We start from the raw sequence: 23,421 nt of genomic DNA, 5'->3' as shown, positions 1-23,421 counted from the left end.
CAGTTAAAAATAGCCGTGGCGGCGGCGAAAAAAATAAAAAGAGCTGGTACGTGTGCAGGAGCGTCCTCATGACTGCCTCTTGTCCGGTCGTGCGATCGACCCACACAACCTTCGCGATCGACTGGTAGATCGCGATCGACGTATTGGGTACCCCTGCAAAAGAGAGTAACGCGAGGAACGAACTCATTTAAATATCAGTAATTGTATCTGCGTTACTTGATTTAACAAATTACCTCGTTACTTGCTCGTTACCGCTAAAACTAGTGGAATTACAGTACAGCGTTACTTTGTACCGCGTTACTCGCAACACTGCTTATCACTCACACAGCATAGGCTCCTTTAGACCTGCCACCAGCCAGGAAGATAGCAAATACATTTATTTATTTATTGAAACTTATTTTGGATGTCTGATCATTAGCAGAAATATACAGAAACCACATGACGAATTACCAACAGACTTGGTGGAAATATATTGTGGGAAATGTGCCCATGGGCCATGGAAGAACCCATTCAATTCAGAATTCGGCGGCAGATCCATGAATTATTTTCACCTAATTTAACATGGCGAGAAAGGGACGTTTTTCAGCATTTTAAATATATCACGGCCCGAAACACCTGAACACGCCATGGTACACAACTTTTCTAAAAGGATTCAGTGCATCTAGATGAAAGAAATCCGGCATGTCCAAGGGGCTGATATTTATCAGATGTTTTTAACATATTACAGAAAGGAAATTACTAATTTGTATGAACATGAGTCATCACAGCTAGTTTTGAAATCAATGGCATTACTTACACAAGCGTGAAATAGAAACCTGAAACCTCCACATAATGTAGTAGCCCTATGTGGTATGGATATACTGAAATGAACAATAATTGTGTGGAGCCAGAAAGGGGAGAAATGCCTTTTAAGACATTGATAGAAGTCTTAAACTGAACATAAAGGCGGAGTATTTATTGTCTACCACGTGGGGAGGGACCTCTAACTTTGTCTTCTCAGCGCTGACATGTGCGGAGCGCTGCCGCCGCCATTTTAAATGGTTTCCTGCGTTTCCACCCCCACGTGAGGAGGAAGTTGAGTGCGACGAGAAAACGGAGCAATCGAGCGGCTGAACCAGGCGGAATCAGGCGATCCAGGGCCACCACTCAGCTCGACTCGTCTGGACTACCCGGGCTAACTTTAGCTACATGTGCTGAGGTCGAGGGGGAAACGGATCCCAGCCGCAACGATGCCGACAGTTACTCTGCCCCCGAAAGAGAACGCTCTCTTCAAGAGGATTCTGGTGAGTGGGCCGCCTAGGAGCCGCGGAACCGCAGCTCCGCTCACTGCAGGCGGGCGGCGAGCCGAGAGGTCCATCGGTGTTTCGCTCACTGTCGGTGTAGCTGTCCGGCGTTAGCATTAGCCTCGGTTGGCTAGCGAAATGGCATCAGTGAATGAGTTAGCTAGCCCTGCCCTGATATGCACTGTCACTGTGCGGTCCAGTTTCAGTGGTTGTTGGCGTACCGTTGTAATTCTGACTGCGTTTCATGTCCGTGCTGTGATGCAACATTAGTCCTGGTTTAAATAACCAGACCCGGCTAGCTAGCGGAGACGGGCCTTGCCGCCTGACACAACTTAGCGGTAACGCTAGCTCCCACGATGGCTAACCAGCTACCTAGTGCAACATTCGTGTTGGTGTTTAGTCAGCGCACCTCGCTGTTTGTCATTGTTAATGTTGTGGTACTCTGTTTGTTGTTAGCTGAATGCTAAACATGTGCATGTAGAAGTGTGTGGCTGTACGTTTGTTGTGTGCTACACTTGGTCTATTTTAACCTGCAATCGGAGCTCAGATACTGGCCATTTGACGTTAGCTAATCGGCTAACGCTAGCCGCACGGACATCTCAGGTTTAGCAGACTTTAGGTCACTGGCAGTGTTAATATGTGAGTGTGGGGCCGCGGCCTGCTCACACTACCGCCCCTGATCCGGGTGGATTAAGTTAAACTGCCAGAGCATGTGTGGAGACCAGGGGTTTCCACACATGCTGCTGAGGATGTGTGGAAGCACCGGTGTGACTGTGTCAGCAAATCTGATGTGCTTCAGGCCCGCTCTGCTCTGGCAGCTAGCAACCCACCCATCATCCATCCATCTCTCCCATGTGTGTGTCGCCCCGCTGCCTGGCTGCAGCCTGCACAGAGTTTAATGTAGGTCAAAGGAAAGATGGAAAATCGAAGGTTGGATTAAATGTCGCATGTTTTTTACAGTGGGACGGTAAGTGAGCTGTCCGTGAACTCAACTGCATTGAAACAAATCTCCCTCTCCTTCTGACATGGGCATGGTTGTTGATGTGTGTTGTTAAACCTCTCTGCATGTACCTCCTGTCGAACACTTTCTAGGAACTGCACATAGTCATTAACTGGTTCAGATAAACATTTGTTTTCTGAAGTCATCTTGAATGTCAGGAGCTCTGCTGTGTGTTATTGGATGTTTATCAGCCCCCTGGCAGAGGACTGGCTTTCATCTGCTCTACCTGTGGCCGGGAAAACAGACCTGTGACTTCTACACGATCTTGAGAAGTTACTTTGTATTTGCTGCATACCTCAGCAGGCACTGCCTTTCCCTGGACTATTAACAGGACTCGCTGTGTTTTACAGATTTCACACTCCACTTTGACAGTTAATCCACAAATAAACATAAATTGTTGTGTTTTTCCAATAGACCATTGTTCTGATTTTGTTCTTACATCACAGAACACTTTATTGGTGAATGAAAGTGAAACTCTTCTGGCATCGTTCAACCGTGCAGACATGATGTAGATATTCAATAGTTTTATGATGTAATCTTTGTCCCATAAATCACCCGAAACACTTGATCTTGTCTGGTCTTGTCTGTACTTAAGGAGTGTAAAATATTTTCATCTGGTTGAGGTTATTGTTGTGTGAATGACGATGCCCAAAATAAAATCCCTGCCATGAATCTCTCAGCAGCGGGAATGTGATAGGAGACTTGAAACAGCCTGTAGTTTGGATGTGACCACACCCCTCTTTTATTTTAGCTTTCCCAGACCGGGTGCCCAAATGCATTATTAGAAGCTGGCAGTTGTCCAACCTCCGCATGGCAGTGGATTTGGAAGAGTTTCAATTTAGTTCTTTCAGGGAAAGGGGAGACACTTTTTCCTCAGTTTAAACTCAAGCTAAAGTTGGTCCTTGCTCCATTCATTTCATTAAAAGACCCAACCCAGCTCTCCTAATCTCTCCCTCAGTTATATCCTCAAATGATAAAACTGTATTACAAGTGGATGGGTAAAGTAAAAGACACAATTCGGAAGTTTACTGCAGTCATGTAGACGTAAGAGAAGAATATTGTGTGTGTGTGTAAACATAATTACTTAAACTGGACACTGGACCTCCATGTATTAAATTTCACTTTTATCTGAAGCTATACACCAAAATCATTGGGGAGCCCCTCATGGTTTTTGCATGACGCTAGGGTTACATTTTTTGTTGGGTCTGAAACACCTGCAATCATGAAGCCCTCAACTTAGCTGAAACCCAACCAAAACAGTTTCCCTCATCACTGCCTTCCTTTCTAGCATTTCGTAAATTTGGCATCAGCGCTTTAGAAAAAAATTTGATATGTTTCCCTTGAATGTTTGACCCTGTCGCTCGTTGCAGCGAGCCCGGTGGCTTAGAGCCGCTGCTCTGACACACTCTCTGTAACTCAGGGGTAATAACTGAGTTATTTTGGGTGAGGCACAGAACATGCTGGATAAGCACAGCTGGTGGAGTTAATGTTGCTAAATTTACATGAAATCTACGGTGCAGTATTTGTGCCTGTAGTAGCATCAGTATACATGCATGCACGACTTCTTGCTCAAAGTCTTTTAAAAACTTGAAATGTTGAATGTGAATTATAGATTTTGAACTTTAGTTTTTCAAGTGTTATCAGCTTATATAGTCCTTGTTCGGTGGTTTGACTGTTAATGCTACAGTGCACATTACAAGACTCTGGTTAATGCTATCTTTTCACTGTGGGATTTGCTGTGAAGAAAATTCACACCTTCCTTTACAGTGGTTTTCTTTGCTTTTCCATAGGGAAAGAAGATTTATTACTCAAGACTTAATGCAAAGCTGAGGCTTTGTTCCTGCTTGTCAATTTGTAGATCATAGAATATATCAGGGTAATGATGTGATGCCCTGGAGCAAATATTACACAAGTTCATAAACTACTTTGGTGTCGAATCTGTTATTATTCCTTCTAGTTTAGATTCTGCGTTTGGAACAAAATGACTGTTCATAAATCAGAAGGTTGTCCCATTGATACAGATATAGATGGGCATGTGTGTCTCTTAGTGTGTATGCGTTAGCTCCTTACAAAACTGAACAGATGGTCATCTAACACATGCAACTGTTTTGCACCAGCATGCACAATTTTGCTGCACATTGTCCTTCATATGTACACTTCAACTAGTGCTCTATGTACATGAACCAACTGACAGGACGTATGACATGTCTCCTGTGTCCTCCAGCCCTGTGTCTCAGTGAGTGGTGTGATCCTTCACTTGGCTCAGCAGGGAATTACTTGTAATTTCATAAGCGACCTGGGCTCCCGCATGTTAAGTTGACATCATCTTTTTTCACCATTAGTGAAGTCAGTGGTGGCACAAGGGAAGGCCATCTGCCACCATAACCCTCTCTCTCACTCTCACGTACACACACTATCTCCCATGACTGTCGGTCATCAGCTTAAAAAGTTGTTGGTGGTTTTTATGTACTATCTACTGTGTATACCTAAATATAACTTTAGGACAAAATGCAGGTAATCCTTTAAGCTTTGATCTCTGAGGTAGTCTAATATTGTGTATTTTATCCTGATAAGAATGTTTCAACATTAATCTTGGTTATGTGAAAAGCATATTTAATATCTCTATTAATAATCTATCTGTAGTATTGGTCTGTAACAGTGATAACTCAGGCAGTTTTATCTAATCTAGTTTGGATTAAACACAAGTTGATTGAGTCAAAGGTCAAGGTCACAGCAGTGCATCGAAGTTGTAGCTTAATGTTAGTGTATGAAATATATTTGACACTTTCTTCAATTGCTGCTACCCACTTACCCCTACAATATACTTATTAGGTCTCTTTTTTACTGTGGCATTCATCATTGTTTAATTCAATAAAGGTAGAACTTGATATTTACACATTTTTACAATAATGCCCATATTATGTAAGACTACATGCTGAATCTCTGAGGATATTTCTAGTTTGTTGCTTCTTTTTTTTTTGCACTAAGATTTGGAAGACTTCAGCTAACTTTCTTCCAATCTGAGTTTGTGATTAGAACTTTAAAGAGGATCTCAAAAAGTGGAATAAAGACCTGCATTATTTTCTCAATTTCTGTCATGTACAGTAAAGTAATAAAGTGGATCCTGCTGAAGTGAGCTTGTACTCTCTTGGACTAATATTATTTGTCTTTCCTTCCCCTTGACAGCGATGTTACGAACACAAACAGTACCGAAACGGGCTCAAGTTCTGCAAACAAATCCTGTCCAACCCAAAGTTTGCAGAGCATGGAGGTAAGCAGCAGAAGTTTGGATGTATAGAAAATGTGTTCTTTTCATTCTCTGTATCCCTAAGTGTTTTGTGTTCCTGTGTCTCCTTTTTCCAGAGACCCTGGCGATGAAGGGCTTGACCCTTAACTGTCTGGGGAAGAAGGAGGAGGCCTATGACCTGGTGAGAAGAGGACTGCGCAACGACCTCCGGAGCCACGTCTGTATCCTTGCACAGAGACGGATCATGTGTGTTGGTGAAGGAGATAGGCTCTAAGTTGTAAAAGATGTTCTTTGAAGTTTCTGCAACTTTTTGTGAAATTGGTGAAAGTGTGTGTAATAGATTCCACAGGACCTTGAGCTGCTGCATGTTGTAAAAGAGCTCCTGTCTCCGTGCAGCATAGTCATATTCTCCCTCTTCTGCTCCTCTTCTGTCTCTCTTACTCCCAGGCCAGAGAGAAATCTGTGCACATTTCCTATCTATAACCACCAGCTCCCCGAGCTCTGTCAACCTACAGTACTTCTGAGCAGACGCACTGCTGAGTCTGTCATGTATAGTTGTAAGATTATAATTAATTAGTTTTTGGTCATATCTGATCAGTTGCTCTTTTTATTTGTCATGGTAATTACTGAATTTGGGAAACATCTAAAAATCAACACTAGTTGGTCCACTAATTTATTCAAATAATTTAAAGCTTTGCCGCTGCATATTTGAAACTAACGATATCAGAGAAGCCCATTTGTTTGTCTCTGTAATCGGTCGTTGGAATCGAGTGATGGCTTTATCATTCACCTTTCACTTTCTCATGTCTCACCCTGCCTAAATTTTCTATTATGTTGAAGATAAATCAAAATCTGTTAGCTATGTCCACAATCTTTAATGTGTATAAGCTTAGCAACACTGTGGGGGTGTAGTTCAGCAGTTTATTAAACCTAATTAAATTGTTGGTTGTAGAATGAGTTGTAGTTTCTATCTAAGAATCGTCATTGTTGATCCTGGACTTAATTTTCTCTTTGGAATCAATACACAAGCAACAGTGAGCATGTGTTGACACAACTTTATAGAAATTGGAACAACCTAACCATGACGTCCCTTCTAATATTTGTTTGATAACATCAGATTGTATGGACTGTCTTTGTGTGTGTTATGTTCCTTAACGTCTGTGCGTCCCAGGCTGGCACGTTTACGGCCTACTGCAGCGTTCGGATAAGAAGTACGATGAGGCCATCAAGTGTTACCGCAACGCTCTGAAGTGGGACAAGGACAACCTGCAGATCCTGCGAGACCTGTCCCTCCTTCAGATCCAGATGCGAGACCTGGAGGGCTACAGGGTGAGCACTGACTTAGGGTCTCTGATTGAAAGGGTTGGATTAGGATGGTCAATACATCTGTGGTATCCTTTAGGTTGCTACAAAGCAAATGAAAGGCAACAGCACCTGTCAGCAATAGAGGGACACCTCTAGATTTTAAAACCCAACTGTGAAAAGAAGATTTTACAAATATGGAATTTTTTCTTTTTAATACAAGAGCAGAACACACTGGCTGAAGAACTTTCCTGAATTCACACACTCCAATCTGTTGCTGTGACTGGTGCAATGCACAGTATTGCTCTGATTTGGAAAGGATGCTGATAACAGGTTTCAGTCAGTCATCACATTTTAGAGCAGCTCTCATGGGACACGTTCTGTGATCTAGATGCTTATTTAGTGTGAGGTGGGAAACAGCAGCATGACAGTCTGGTTGAAAGGATTAAAGATATGGATGAGAGGGGGAGAAGTCACACTGTTTAGACTTGCAATATTCTGGTGTCATTACCATGAATCAGCAAAACCTTGCGCTGCCAATCGTCATCCCACTTTTCCCTGTTTCAGTCCTTTAAGCTACATATGAGAGAGGTGTAACACTGAAAGGACAGGAGTGTAGTTTAATCATTTCTCACAACATTGCAGTAGGACTGTGGGGTGGGGGTGTTGCAGTAGATCAGTTTCCTTCTGTTCATCTGGCACTGAACTTTTTCGGGATCATCTTCACAAAACTGGGACTTCACATCTTGCTTATCTTGTCGTAATTTATGAGCCTGTCGCATGTAATCGTGCTGGTAACACTAGATAGCACTGCTACACACAAAACTGTTACTATATAAAAAATTCCTTTTGTAAGAATAAATTATTAATATTGATGCAGAATATTGGAATACTATTTCTTTTTGGGCTATCATGGGCTATTAAAACTAGAATGCCACTCAAAAGAGCACATACCTCCTCCAAAGCCAAACAATCTCCTTAAATTCAGTCAAGCTGCACCAACACACTCATAGAAATGTGATTGTCTTTAGGTCACTATCCATCAAACACCCCTTTTTCCACAGTTGTCACATCTTTACAAGTTTAATGGTAATCCATCCAGTACTTTTTTCAAATGTTCATGATTGCTACAAACAAACCAACAAATAAATGGACAGGGGTGAAAACATAACCTACTTGGCATAGTTAACAATAATAGATACAATTTCAACCTTCAAATGCTGATTTGGAAGACAGTGACCAGGGTTACACTTGAAGATTTGGGGCAGTCATTGTAGTTTCTGATGTTCAACATGGCTAAACTAAAACTCTGTCTTTATTCTTTCTTTAGGAGACACGGTACCAGCTGTTGCAGCTGCGTCCAGCCCAGCGGGCTTCCTGGATTGGCTATGCCATCGCCTATCACCTCCTGGAAGACTACGAGATGGCTGCAAAGATTATTGAGGAGTTCAGGAAAACACAACAGGTTAGACTCAATCAAGGTTTAGCACTTACAGAGAGTCGATATCCTTTTCATCCTTCATGTCGTGTCAGAACTGCAAAACTGGTTTAACAAAGGACCATGAATATGGAGCATACTGCAGTGTAAAATGAGTAACAGAACTGTTCACATTTCTAGTTGTGTCGTAGGTGTCTGACTATCTGATCGATGCTTCAGTTATAGTGCTTTGTGGCCAGTCAGTTTTCCTCCTAAATATGTGTGTGCATCGCTCTCAACCACAGCAGAGCTCCGGCTCACTCTGTCTCTTTCACTGGTGTGACCCTGATAATAACCTCTGCTTCCTGCCTTTGTCACATCTGCGTAATACAACAAGCTGGTGTGACCAGGCAAATGCACATTCTCAGAAGAATTATGCAGAATTTCCTGAACAGAAAAAATACCCAGTAGCTCCAATAGTTTCTCTGTTTGTCTCAATCAGTGTTAGTGATTCAGAAGCCACTGTCAGCCATTCAGCCCTTTATATTATTCTAATGGCAATTTTATAATTTGGGCTTTATAAGCACTCTGATCACTTCTATCAAGAAATCACCACGGCCTATCTAAGTCATCCTCCCTTATACAAACATCCTTCATACCAACACAGTAATAATCTGACCTACGTCAGGTTTTTTTGTATTTTACTGGTCAGTTAGGTCAACTGTGTGGAGGATTAATTTATTTAGGAAAACATATTGCATACAGAAAATTAACTCAAGACAAAAACAGGTACACCCCTCCATTCACGACTCCACCTTCCACATTCATGCCCAAGTATTGCCACGGTGAACCAGTCATCTCAACAAGTTGGAATTAGCCACCACAGATATAAGCAAATGGGAAAATGAGAGCAACCTCTTTATCCCTTTCAACTTTATGCTTCACCCTTTCAGTATTTCCTTATCTTTGGATTAGCTCTAGCTCTACCCTCCTTCTATCCCTTTCTCTCTCCTATATCTGCATGACACAGCCATTATGTTACCTGATAAACGAAGCCAACAAAAAAACCTAACTCTATTTACTCTTTCATGTTGTCTGTCCAGACGTCTCCAGACAAAGTGGACTACGAGTACAGTGAGCTGCTGCTGTACCAGAACCAGGTGCTGAGGGAAGCTGGTCTGTACAAGGAGGCACTCGAGCATCTGTCCAACTATGAGAAGCAGATCTGCGACAAACTGGCAGTGGAGGAGACACGAGGTGGGTCGCTGTGCTTCACATACGATCCATTAAAGCCAGTATCTGTTATACTCCTTATTTTTAATCTCATAGACCAAAGAAACTATAGTTACTTCAGTATAAATGTGTTCACCCTTTTAAAAGACCCTTGAATATAATTTAAAGTTCAGTGTGTAAGGTTTAGATACTATCAACCACATACCCTCGCCTCAACCTCCACATCCGGCATGGAGGGGAACCTGCTGTGACCTTCAGGTAATGTGAATGTGAAAGGCCTTCTTGTTTGGTTTGTCCATTCTGGGCTACTGTAGGTAAGTGGACCAGATCCTGATGTAGATATAAAGGGCTGATTTCACGGTAACAAATCGGCTCCTAGTTTCAAGTGATTATCCACATAATGATGAATATTATATTTTATTTACCCCTAAATCTTACATACTGGACCTTGTTAAGCTAAAGTAAATGAGAGGTGACACTGAGATGAGGTTGACCAAATCTTTAAAGGTTTCATTTGGTTAATTTTCGTTCCAAAAGGTGAATGTGAGCAGCTTCTAACAAGTGTGCTGTGACACTAGAGCTCTTCTCTTGCTTCTGCAGGTGAGGTGCTGTTGAAGTTGGGGCGTCTGGAAGAAGCAACAGAAGTTTACCGTCGACTGCAGGAGAGGAACCCAGAAAACTGGTCCTATTACCGAGGCCTAGAGAATGCTTTGAAACCTGGTATGATACATTTCTCTTTTTCAAATCTCCTTTTCCTCACTGACAATTGAAATGTCCTTTTATATATACAAGCGACAACTGTCGACACTAAGCAGAATTTTCATCTTTTTTCAGGCAGCGTAGAGGAGAGACAAAAGATCTATGAGGATGCCTGGGAGAAGTTTCCGAAAGGACTGGTTCCTCGCCGGCTGCCCCTAAACTTTCTTACTGGTGTGACTAATATTACATCTCTGTTAGCTAAACCTCAGTGAAAATTTAACACTATGTGTTCAGAAATTAACCCTAAATTATGGGTCCTCTCACCCTGTTTGTCTGCAGGAGAGAAGTTCAGAGAATGTCTGGACAGGTATCTGAGGATGAACTTCAGCAAAGGCTGTCCGCCCGTCTTCACCACGCTCAAATCACTGTACAACAATAAAGAAAAGGTGTGCACTTCAAATAAAGCAGTTTTATAAAATGCACTGAAGGAAGGGAGGAACATATACTAGTTTAACAGATATGCATTCTTCCACTGCAGCTGAGGTAACTTAACTTTGTCATCTTTCTCTTTGCAGGTGTCAATAATAGAGGACTTGGTCGTCAGCTTTGAAACCACATTAAAAAGCTGTAGAATGTTCAGTGTGAACGGTGAGAAAATATAAAAATATGAATGATGAACTAATGAAAATCAGTGTTTATGTATTGTAATGTGCATATTTGAAATTCCTGAACACACTTATCTGTTTATCTGTTGTAGTCTTTTGTTTACACGGTAAAGACCAACTTAGAGAATCTGTTTGCACTGTTGCAGATGATGGAAAGGAGGAGCCGCCAACCACTTTGCTCTGGGTGCAGTACTTCCTTGCACAGCACTATGACATGATTGGTCAGCAGACACTGTCTTTAGAATACATCAACGCAGCCATCGAGAGCACACCGACGCTCATCGAACTCTTCCTTATCAAAGCCAAGATTTACAAGGTAACACATCCTGCACATTTGTGTAGTTGTTTACTGTTGCATTTTTTACTGAGAAACGTTCTCGGCTTCTGGCTTGAGTCACGACTGTTGAGGTGACCTTTTCCCTCCCACAGCATGCTGGCAACATTAGAGAGGCAGCTCAGTGGATGGATGAGGCCCAGGCTCTGGACACTGCTGACAGATTCATTAACTCAAAGTGTGCCAAGTACATGCTGAAAGCAGGCATGGTCAAAGAGGCTGAGGAAATGTGTTCCAAGTTCACACGGGTGAGAAAAACTACACAAAAGTAAACACAAACAGCTGACTAGCAAAGCAAAACGTCTGAAAACAAAAGTCAGGGATGTACAGTTAAAATGAAACCGTGAGCCTCATGGTACACTGTCCTAGAAACATTAATGAGGCTATGATTTAAACAGGTGTACACACAAAATGACTTCTGTATTAACAGAGCAACTCATTTACTTTATAAACTATTACAATCACTTCAAGACCCCAGATTAAAAAGAGCTTCAGTCTCCTATAGTGTGTCTGAAGTAATAAATGGCATCTGTTTCCTGTGTGGGTGTTTTTTTACTAAAGGATCTGTAGGCTGAGTTGGTTAAAAAACTGAACAATACTGGATTATAGGGACTGTTAGTCCCTATAATCCAGTATTCACACAATTCCCCTGTAAGAAAATGATCCACTACAATCTGCTACAGATCAGAATGTACCACAAAAGAATGTTGTGTTCTTTCTTCTTTAAATTATAATTAATTCATTGTAACATGGTTTTAGGTAGAGTTATGGTTCCAAGCTATGTTGTGATATACAACAAAAACTTGTATCTTTCAAAAATATCCGTTATATTCTCAATAAAGGGATAGTTCAATGATAGTCCGGTGAACTTTCCCTTTAATATCTATAAGTAGAGTATGTTCTGAAACCGAGCAAGTCCGGTCATGATTATAAACAGAACTATATACATGAGATAGTAATGGCTTGCTTACAAATGTCATAATAATTAGTTGATATAATAATTAAAATGTAATTTGCTGTTCTCATTGATGTGTTTTGTTCTCACTTTATCTAGGAGGGAGCATCAGCGGTGGAGAATCTGAATGAGATGCAGTGCATGTGGTTCCAGACGGAGTGTGCACTCGCCTACAAGGGTATGAACAAGTTTGGGGATGCTCTCAAGAAGTGCCATGAGATCGAAAGGGTGAGTCCTTTCCATTTGTCATCATAACCTAGTCTTCCTGCGCACTCAAACAATTTCCATATCGTAAAAAAGTCTCATTTATATTATAGATTCATTGCACATAAAGTGAAATATTTCAAGCCTTTTTTTGTTTTCATTTTGATCATTGCGGCTTTGAGCTTAGTTAAATCAAAAATGTAGTTTCTCAAAATATTCACATATTTCCTAAGATTAATCAAAGGATTTACAATACAGAAATGTCCAACTTCTGTCCAAAACAGTGCGTGGGATTCGTACAAATAGTGTACGTGCGCACAGAAAAAAAATCTGATTTTATAAAACCGTGCTCATACATGCCTTTTTATAATGCAATGTTCATTATATATATCACAGTCCACATGGAAACGTTCGTACTTGGATCTGCCTCATGCCCCGCCCTCTACACGCCCACATTCAACCATAAATGATCAATGCAAAGCACCTCATGAACATTAAATTATTCTGCTGACAATGGGTTTCCATGGGGAATCATGACAGAGTCACGGCATCAAACGATGTGAAAAGGAAGCGAAACTCTTGACACTGACATCAATGTGTTTGTTAGTAAGTTTGAGGTGAAGAGCGATTTAATGGGACAGCAGTGATGTCATTAATTAATAAAATACACTGATGCGCTGCTGCTGTTAATACATTGAGTGAGAGGGAAGACGATAGAAAAATCGGAGCATTAACTAAAAAAAAGATCCAATTCAAAGGTGGTGGCAAAGAAATTAATAGCTTCACACTTTTGGGATGTGAGGGAACCTGGAACATCTGTTTGAATTTAATAATCCTGCAGTTTTGGATGGTTAAAATACACAGACAGTTGTGATGTCCCAATCTATACAATTTAACAGAATTATTTCACATTCTTGTGTTTGTACTGGCATGGTTCGGTTCCGTCGGCTGATCTAATACTGTATTCAGTTCAGCACAAAGATCACAGATCTATAGAATCTATATCAGCTGATCAGTCATTCTCATGGGATAAAAATCTTTTGATCGCTGAACCTTCGTTTCCTCCTCATCCTTCCATCCACTTGCATCCATCACGCAGCATTACAAACCTGTTTCACCACAGTATTTATATATTTAGAGCATCAAACCGATCACTACATAAATCAGTGGGACCCTAACCTCTACTCTGGGATATTATTTGGAAATAGAAGTTTGAAAGTGAATATTATTCACTTTATTTTGTATTATTTGTCTGATGGCACAGTCAAGCTCACTACAGCAGTTTACTCAGACGTCCTTGACCTGAATGTTATTTGCTTATCAAAATAAGGATAATCATTGTATTCTGAGTTTAATATTGTTTCAATGTATTATGGTCATTTTTTCTCAACCGTAATTTTTGTTTCGTTTTTTGCACGATAATCCCATATCTCACATAATTACATTCTGCATCTCCCCCCCTCTTTGAAGCAACACGATGCACTTTATTTAACCAGCATAGCAGGGAGGTTACTGAAATTAACTACTCCTTTAATAACAATGCATCCTGGCAGGGTTTCCTATAGACCGCTGTTAGCTGCCAAATGCTGTGTGCTTTTGATTTATTGTGAAATAGTGCAGAACATCCAAGCTTTTCAATTTCCATTGGAAGAATGGCATATGTGATCGATTCACCTGCATTAAAAAGATGTTATGGTATTATAGTTTTTTTTTCACTTTAGTAACTGCAAACAATAACATTGGCTTATTTAAGATCTCACCAAAGTTATTACAATGACACCACATCAATGACAACTACCTATGACGTGTCAGGTTTTCACAAAGTCTACTGATGATTTAACGGCTTCTTGAAGGGCTGTCCTAATTCGTAGGGGGAAGATTCCACTAACCCATGTGACTCCGTTTCAAGGCACAAGATAACCCTCAAAAACACGGGGGAGGGGTAGGGAGAAGGGGTAAAATGGGATTGGGGCCAACTGTCTCGGCTCTGTTATTCACTCAAACAGATTTCCCTACCACAGCTACGCAGATGACCCCCAACTAATCTTCTCTTTTACCCAGTCTGAAACACAGATGGCAGCACGAAAGTCTGCCTGTCTGACTGACATCTCTCAGTGGATGTCCGCGCAATACTTAAAAATCAACCTTGACAAGACCGAGCTACTTTTCCTTCCAGGGCGAGGCTTCTCCCACCCATGACCTGAGTCTCACCATCACCATTCCGTCGTAGCCCCCACCCAGACCTTAGGTTCCCTGGATGTAAAATTCGACAGTCAACTCCCCCTTACTGCCAACATATCTGCAACAACCTGATCATGCAGTTACATTCTGCACAGCATCAGGGGAATATGCCCCATTCTCACTCAGAAGGCGGCACACTTTGCAGCCCCCGGTGAGAACTTTTCGGAGAAAACCCAGTGTGTTGGTGAGGATTGATGTAAGGACTGTATATGAGGAACTTATTCTTTTTAGCCGGTTCTGATTTCCTGCTCCGCTCCAGGTGTGTCTGATAAAACACAGCTCAGACGACTTCTCTCTGTTAATGTTCTTTAATTTGGCAACAGCACAGTACAACATATGCCTATGAAAGACAGGGCAGGATATGGGTGGGAATACGTGTGGTTCTATAAGAGGAAAGATACGTGCGTGCAGACTACACACCTCCATATTAACAATATACATCCTAATCTTATGTACATGTGAGTGAGGAACCCATCGATAACGCTGCACTCGCCCTGACCGTGCAGCCCCAACAGTGCAATTTACTAATAAAGAACTCTGAAACTACTAATAACATACAGTGCCCACTCACGTTGCTCGCGGATGCACATGCACAGACAGACAGTAGTCTCTGTCCGACGGACAGCTGTCTTCTTCCTCTCTGTCTCACGCTATGCGCTTGATTACTACTGCGCCACACTCAACTTGCGCTACTCTGAGCGCACCCCCGCAAAATGCGCGCTCCCGCCGCAGGATTGCAGCGCGAGCTCCTCTTTCTGTGCCCTGAGCGCACATCCGCTCTGCGGATAGGAAGCCTTTATTCACAGTGTCTAGCAATTGAAAACCAGGGAGCAACCAGCAATCAAGCTAAAAGAGACGGAAATTCATCTAGTGTGTCGACGTCTTTTGTAACTTCATGGGGAAGAGCAGGTTCAACAAAGCTTGGTTGAATAAAAGCACGTTTAGTGCATGGTTACAACCAGTGGAGGGGGATGTTTTTGAAGACCACTGCGCCTTTAGCAAGAAAACAGTAAAACTAAGAACATCGGGGGTAAATGCTTTAGAATCAAATGCCCAGTCAGAGAAACACAAGAGAAGTGAAAAGCCAACAACAAACTCCCGCCGTCTCGTCGGTGTTCGAGAGGCTGAGGGCAAGGCTGGCCGCAAGATGGCCGAGGTCATTTCCAAATTAAATATTCTGAGTAGGGGCTGCAAGGAGAAGTTGGCTGAGCTTGAGACAATTGAAAAGGAGATTGTGGACTAGGCAGCATGTTTATGTAGGGTTGGGATGTTTAATTTTCTTCTCTGGCCATTTTTTTTGGAACATACTTTTTTCTCTATGCTGAAAGAATCGTTTATTGAACTCATACTTGGTAACTGTTTGACAAACAAAACCATCCTTATTGACTAGAAGGCTCAGTTATTTCTGATTTATATTTGTTACTATTTTGGACCTGTTAGGATTTCCAACGGCTGTAAGTCCAGGGATACAGTCTTTGCCTCAGTGCAGGGTTAGCCAGCTGTCGCCTGTAGTCCTTCTCAACCAGGTCTACAGACACACTCACACACACAGTTCTACAGACACACTCACACACACACAGTTCTGTGTACTGTTCTGTTCACTCATTGTTATGTTGAACGGGAATACATTTACTTTGCAAGTAATTCTGGGACTTATCTCTTCTTTCATAGTAATTTTCCTTCATACTTTTTTGCCAGTATGGCCGTGAAATAGGTCTTAAATTCTATTCAAAGTGGTCTTAAAAAGGTCTTAAAAAGTCCTAAATTGAACTTGTTAAACCCTGTAGGAACCCTGCAGCAGCTTGACTAGTTTTCAACAACCTAAGTTCACTCGCACTACATCGCTCCTCCGCTCCAGTCACTGGTTACCAGTGGCTGCCCGTTTTCACTTCAAGACACGAGTACTTGCGCACCGTGCTGCGAACTGATCAGGCCCAGTCTACATCCAGGACATTGTCAGACCTTACACCATAGCCCGCCCACTCCGCTCCGCATTAGCCAATCGGCTTGCTGCTCCCTCTCTTTGAGCTAACCGCTCAACAAAATCACGACTGTTAGCTTTCATGGCTCCAAAATGGAAAAACGTGTCTACCCGTTGATATCAGGACAGCAGAAAGTCGACATCTTCTGCAGCAGACTAAAACACATTTCTACACCTTGGTTAAGAAGATGATGTTTAATAACCATTATCAACTCTGATGAGTGATGATGATATAAGTTTACTGCACTTATACATTGCAAATACATTTAGCACTTTACTGTATTTACATGATTCTTTCAGTTCTGGGTTTGCAACCTCATGATTGAATGGGCTTTGGATGAAAGCATCAGCTAAATATGTAAAATTTTGCCCTGAGACACTGCCACTTTTTTATCTAAATAATAAACAATAGTATTGTTTATTATTATTTAAAAGGCATCATCTAACTAGTTATATTATACAAAAAACAAATAAACATGTGTTTAACGATTAAACACTTAAGAAAACAGTAAATTGCTCCAACAGTCAATGTTACCATTCTCCTATCTTATTAAGCTTCTATGAGCTTCTATCAAAGAAATATTTACACTCTCAAATAACTGACAGTGTTAAGAAACACTCATGCTATTCAGATTTTTATAACTTTTTTTTAGATGTACCTGTAATTACACATGTTGCAACAATAGTCCTGAACCACCCATGTTAAGTTTTTATGTGCTGGTTATATCCTGTATGTTTTACAAATTCCGACCCCTCCAATCTCACCAGCATTTTGTGGAGATCACAGACGACCAGTTTGATTTCCACACCTACTGCATGAGGAAGATGACGCTCCGCTCCTACGTGGACTTGCTGAAGCTAGAGGATGTGCTCCGGATGCATCCCTTCTACTACAAGGCAGCCATCACTGCCATCCAGATCTACCTGAGCCTCCACGACAACCCACTGACTGACGACAGCAAGGAGCTGCAGGCCGACACTGGTGAGAGGACAGAGTCAGTAGATGTGTCTTTGTGTAGGCTACACAAAGACATATGGGTATCGTTTTGAGTTTTCCCGATAAGGCGCTAACGGTGCTCAGTGGAATCAATAATTAAAAAAAAAAAAAAGTTTAACAGCACAAAAGGACTTTTCAACAAGAAGAACAGCTTTTTTACCGCAAAGGCTAATTGGAAGGTGATATTTAACATTAAGTGTCAAGTATACTTTATTAAAGTATTCGAATTTAAATAACTCAAATATTTTTAACAAATTGAAATCGCATAATTATTAAATCTTAACATGGTTGGGCCGCCATCATAATGTTAGGCCAAGAAATGATTTGTAAATCCTGCTGGATTGCACCTGTCTCTCGGGGGGCAAGTGTATTTGTATCGTAAAACTGATATTCAAACTTATTGACACAAAGAAAGTCAGCAAACTCTCCAGTTGTTATTAACCCCTTTTCACAAATATTACCTGCTGCCAGGGCTTTGAAGAGCTTGTGTTGTCACGAGTGTAAAGTTTAACGTTAACAAGACACGCGTGGTTATGTTTGTTTCCTGTGAGCAAGGCAACTATTTCAGTATATGACTCAGGCAACAAAATCTGCGTTGTGACTTGGTCTGGTAGGAACCTGCACCGGATGTCGGAACACAACCATAGTCAAATATGGATTCAAATTAGTACATAACCTGAACTGTTTGATCAGTTCCATGCTGTGTTGAATGCTCTGCATTAACACTGTTCTTTCTTGTCTCCAGCGAACCTTTCGGACAAAGAGCTGAAGAAGCTTAGGAACAAGCAGCGGCGAGCCGAGAAGAAGGCCCAGCTGGAGGAGGAGAAGAAGAATGCAGAGAAGGAGAAGCAGCTTAAGAACCAGAAGAAGAAGAAGGAGGATGATGACGAGGAGATCGGAGGGCCCAAGGAGGAGCTCGTTCCTGACAAACTGGTCAAGGTTTGTGTTAGAAGTCTCATGATCCCTTAATCTGTTGAGGTCCTGTTGAAGGTTTCATGATTTAAAGTTATTTTCCTCATGACCATTACAGGTAGAAAACCCACTGGAAGAAGCAGTTAAGTTCCTGATGCCTCTCAAACACCTGGTGAAAGACAAAATTGACACACACCTACTGGCTTTTGAGATCTACTTCAGGAAAGGTTGGCACACACTTATTTTAATGTCACTTAACTGTCTTTCTTAAATTTTCACTGTTGGTAATATGTCACTCACCTTATTTTCAGAAAAATACCTGTTGATGCTCCAGTCTGTGAAAAGAGCGTTGGCAATTGACCCTGATCACCCATGGCTACACCAGTGTTTAGTTCGCTTCTTTAAAGGAGGTAAGGCGGCGGTTGATTTCTAACACCACAGTGCCACAGCTGCATCCTGTGTAGTAAATCTGCTGTTGGAAACAGTTTAACATTCTGTTTTGTATTATTCATTACTTTTTCTAACTTGTTACTCACTGCCTCTCCATGCATTTTTCTTTCTACATTCCTCCCACCATTCTTTCCATCCCTCTGTCTTTGTTTTCATCCTCCCTCGTCTGTAGTCTCGGAGAGTAAGGAGCTGCCAGAGGGGGTCAGGACGGTTTTGAAGCAGGAGATCACCCGGCTGTTTGGAGACAGCAACGCTAAGAGCTTCAACCAGGCCTACCTCACCAAGCACTCCAACTCCATACCCCACCGACTGGCTGGTAAAACACACACACATCAAATGTGAACAAATTAACTGAAACAAATAGAAATCTCTTCATTTCTATTTTACACACACACACACACACACACACACACACACACACACACTCTCTCTTTCTCTCAGACTCACTCTTCTCTCCTTCCTGCAGCTGCTAAGATGATGGTGTATTTGGACTCGGCGACAGAAATAAAGGCAGCAGCGTTGGCCACTGCACTAGATGAGTCACTGAACAACAGAACCATACAGGTTTGTAATCATTGAGAGGAATTGGATGGCAAGATCAGTATTCGGTCATTAAATGGTGCAAAAAAAATGTATCACCAGCTTGAGCTACAAGATTACCTCAAATATATATGTTGCTTATTATGGGTCAAGAGGAAATAAACACGGACTATAAAGAAGGTCAGCCCCCTGAATAAATCGGACGTTTCTTGATTTCTGTCCTTTTCCTCCCCCCTTCAGATCTGTACGGAAGTGCTGGAGTGTCTTCGGAGTGGCCTCCTAGGCGAACGTAAAGAACGTGAGGAAGAGTACCGTGCCGAGTGTCACAAGCTTTACCCCTACACGTTAGCTTTCATGCCCCCTGGATACGAGGAGAACACCAAGATCACCAACGGAGATGTTTCCATGGAAACAGAGGAGATAGCCAACGAGATGTGAGCCCAACAGAACAACAACGGTTGAAAAAAGGAATTGGGCCGAGCACAGAGCCTTGTGGTCGACGGGCAGCCATTTTGTAAAGCCAAACATGGGAAGCTGAAAATGGGTGTTCCTCTTTGGCTCATCTTAATTGGCTCTGACCTGGCATGGCTAGGCTCTCTCCCACATGGTGAAAATCAGGACTGTGAGTGTATGTGTGTGTTTGTTGAGGGCGTGTGTGTGTGGAAGTTTGTGTGGTTGTGTCATTTTGTGGGAAAGCTGGGGGGGGGGGAGGGAGAAAACAGAATGGTCATTTTTTCTTTTTTAATTGAGCTGTCAACAATGCTGAAAATAAAAACAAATAATCGTTAATGGCAAACTGTTGGACAAACTGTGACGCAGACTGTAGGTTTCCTAAGTAACCACTCGAGTTTGACGCAGCGCTGCTTCAACACACTTCCGTCACATACCATGTTCCCCTTATTTTAAAAGAAAAGCTCATTTAAATGAAAATAGGGCACAACTGTCACTGGGGACTGAGGCAAGTGGATCTGATCCCTGACAGATGTGCAGGAGGTTGAGCAGAAGGACTTAGAGAACCTGACGTAGACACAGAGGACATCAAATGGCCACAGGTGTATCTGTATCTGTTTAAATGCTCCAGTAAACTACAGACCTACAAGTGGCAGAGCGAGAGAGAGAGCGAGAGAGAGAGAGAGACTCGCATGAACAGTTTTCTGGTCAGACTGTGCTTCCTTCACTGTTCCTGCTTCAACACAGGATTATCTAATCCTTTGTCTGTTTATTACAGAGCAACTTGTAGCACAAAATAAGAAACTGTATAGGTCGTGGGTTGTGCTCCATTTCAAAAACACAGCTACTCTTTACCTTTGTACGTATTTCTGCGAGAGTCGGATAGATCTAAGCAATACCATAGACATCTCTCTGTCATTAATGGATCAATGAAGCTCATCATGAATGATGTTTATCAACGTCTGGTTGATTTGGTTCCACTGGGCCTCCTGGCAGAATCACTTGAGTTGCTGCTGTCGTCATTAGTGGATATGGTTTAATCTGCATGAACAGACTGACAAAATCGACGTGGAAACTAGCCTCCAGTGCATCTTACTTCATAGGGCTCCAAAGGTCAGGGTTCAGCATCAAAGCCTGCTAACCGACAGTGACACAAGTGAACATGTTACAAGAAAAAGAAAAACGCCTGAACATTTGGAATTTATTTTACTACTTCTGTTATCTCTTTTTCCCCACTCCAATAATCTCTCTTCTTCCCCTTTTTCCTCTAATTGGGGTCTAATGTGAAAGAGGAAATCTGAGATGGTGATGTATGATATCTCTGGAATTTTGTATTAAAACCAAACAAAAGAAACCGTTGTGTAGCCTCTGTTACCCTCACTGAGCTGCAGTGTTCCTGAGTCTTGTCCTGGCTCAGTTCAGACTCGCAGCATTTCGATTGAGGCCCATCACACAGTCGGTCCTCAGATGTAGCCACTGTATATAAAATGCAGTTAACTAATTCAAATGTTTTGTATTAATAACCGACTCAAAGACAGAGCAGAACTCAACCTGAGCTGATTTATAATCAGCTCTCCAAGTTTCTAATATATATAAAAAAAAACTACAGGTCGATTCGTTATTTATCATGGTGTAAATTATTTTGATATTTTTGTTCTTAAGTAATTTTGTTTTACAACATATTCTAGGATAAACAATAGATCACTTGTGTGACCGAACAGATTTAGCGTTGTACTGCTCTCGTATCTTCCACAAACAGACTCTTCGTAGAAAATAAATATATTTTTTAAAACTCATTTTCTGTCATTGCAAAGTACATGCATGACCTGAAAACCCTGCTCATTCCATATTTCACTCCCGTGTCAGAATGACGTTTACTGGCCTGTTAAACCTGATATAATAATTCTCAGTCTGAGGATAAAGGTAAAGGCTCTTTCTTTTCTTTTTTTTCAAACAAGAAATGTACTAACCAGCTTCGATCTGCTGACATCTGTTCAGACTGGGTTTCCTGCTCATGTTTTGTCTACACTGGCGAACATCCCAAAATGTCATAACAATAAAAATCCACTTGTGGATTATTGTTTCAACAGGTGTTCATCCTTTGTCAGAAACTATTGTCCACATGTGCACAGAAGCTTTGTATATTATCTGAAATTAAGACTTTGCACAATGAAGCAGAAATCTGTCTTGTCAAATACTGTGGAAGTGATGTTCTATGAGACCATGCTGTTGAGCAAACCACCAGCAGGGTGCAGTACCGTGCTGTGTCCCCTCAGGAATCAAACCAAATGAACCAAACTGAGACTGAAGCCAGGAAGTAAAATGTACCCCTGAGCCAGGGGTCGGCAGCCCCTCTGCAGTGGCTCCCTGTACAGTGTTGCGCATATTTTTCGCGAACGGTGAACTTAACGAATCAGTTTTCATATAATGAACGTGAGTGAACTTCACGTTCATTTTTTAAATAATCATCGTATCAGGCCAGGGGCGGCTTCTGGTAGGGGAGAGCGGGGTAATGTGAGACACCCCCTGTATCTAGGCAACGGTACAAATTTGTGGTCATGTGACCATTATGTTTTCAAGCCCCTCCCATTCCCACCTTGCCATGAAGGAGAAGTTGGTGCTGTGGAAAGTGTTTTTTCACAAAAATTGTGTCAAAACAAATTGAATCAGGTAGAAAAACTTATATAATACATGTTGATGAACTTCCAACACATAAAACCATGTGATTGATGCTAGCTGAAGATTAGCCTGAATTGGTAAGAGATGTTTTTTCTAAAATGTTGGCTGCGGGGTAAAGTGAGACATGAAGCACAAGTTAAGTTAAGTCTTAAACATATTTTAGTGTAATATTACATTACATATGTTTTATTTTTTTATGTCAAACATTTTAGAAAAGCCATCATGCCAAGAAACTATACACCAGGAAGACAACCTGGGGCCAAACACCCCTCGCAGAGATGGAGAGTGCAGCCGCTGAGGTCATGCAAGGAAAGAAGTTCTTAAGAAAAGCTGGAAGGGATAGAAATAATGACAAGACAACCTTCAAAAGATTCATAAAGAAAAAAGAGAAAGGGAAAGTAAAATCAGTAGCCTGGGGTGCAGTAGCTGAGGCAAAGAGAATATTCACAGATGAGATAGAGGAGGAGCTTGCCAAACACTTGAAACAACTAGCTGACCAGTTCCATGGCCTTGCTCCAGTTAAGTGCCGGCATTTGAATACGCAGAGAAAAACAATATCCCTGTCCCTGCCAATTGGAGAGAGAAACAATGTGCAGGTAAGCTAGGGTGTGAGAGAAATCACATGAATCATAATAATCATAAATGTGCTTAATTGATCAAGCATGATTCCGTTACTAGTCCGATATTAGTTTTGGAATGTGTGGTTGTCAACATAGCTGTCAGGATTTTTACTATTACTATATGTGTCGTTATGGTAGTTTTAAAGTGGAAAAAGTAAGTGGATCACTTTACCCCCTTGATTTCTCTGGTCTGTCTCACTTTACCCCTTAGC

The 23,421-nt window shown here is 41.6% G+C and overlaps 1 protein-coding gene across 1 annotated transcript; it reads left to right on the top strand.

The window, feature by feature from the left end:
• The first annotated feature begins 1,011 nt into the window (after window positions 1–1,011).
• On the top strand, window positions 1,012–21,997 carry LOC128436660 (N-alpha-acetyltransferase 15, NatA auxiliary subunit). Its single transcript, XM_053418459.1, has 20 exons — window positions 1,012–1,283; window positions 5,470–5,554; window positions 5,647–5,751; window positions 6,702–6,859; window positions 8,163–8,297; window positions 9,353–9,506; window positions 10,083–10,202; window positions 10,317–10,412; window positions 10,521–10,627; window positions 10,757–10,829; window positions 10,993–11,162; window positions 11,276–11,428; window positions 12,235–12,363; window positions 17,330–17,543; window positions 18,304–18,497; window positions 18,589–18,697; window positions 18,782–18,880; window positions 19,093–19,236; window positions 19,387–19,484; window positions 19,701–21,997. The coding sequence occupies exons 1-20, from the start codon at window positions 1,230–1,232 to the stop codon at window positions 19,896–19,898; spliced, it is 2,595 nt and encodes an 864-aa protein (XP_053274434.1). The 5' UTR covers window positions 1,012–1,229; the 3' UTR covers window positions 19,899–21,997.
• Window positions 21,998–23,421: the final 1,424 nt, after the last annotated feature.

The sequence above is a fragment of the Pleuronectes platessa genome, chromosome 3 (assembly GCF_947347685.1).
Source record: "Pleuronectes platessa chromosome 3, fPlePla1.1, whole genome shotgun sequence".
Lineage (NCBI taxonomy): Eukaryota > Metazoa > Chordata > Actinopteri > Pleuronectiformes > Pleuronectidae > Pleuronectes > Pleuronectes platessa.
This window is presented reverse-complemented; position numbering and strand designations above follow the sequence as displayed.

Bases quoted from the DNA above. Each gene is read 5' to 3' on its own strand.
- LOC128436660 (XM_053418459.1), top strand. From the start codon at position 1,230: ATGCCGACAGTTACTCTGCCCCCGAAAGAGAACGCTCTCTTCAAGAGG. The intron at 10,830-10,992 runs GTGAGAAAATAT...GCACTGTTGCAG, and splicing joins TAGAATGTTCAGTGTGAACG to ATGATGGAAAGGAGGAGCCG. The intron at 18,881-19,092 runs GTAAGGCGGCGG...CCTCGTCTGTAG, and splicing joins AGTTCGCTTCTTTAAAGGAG to TCTCGGAGAGTAAGGAGCTG.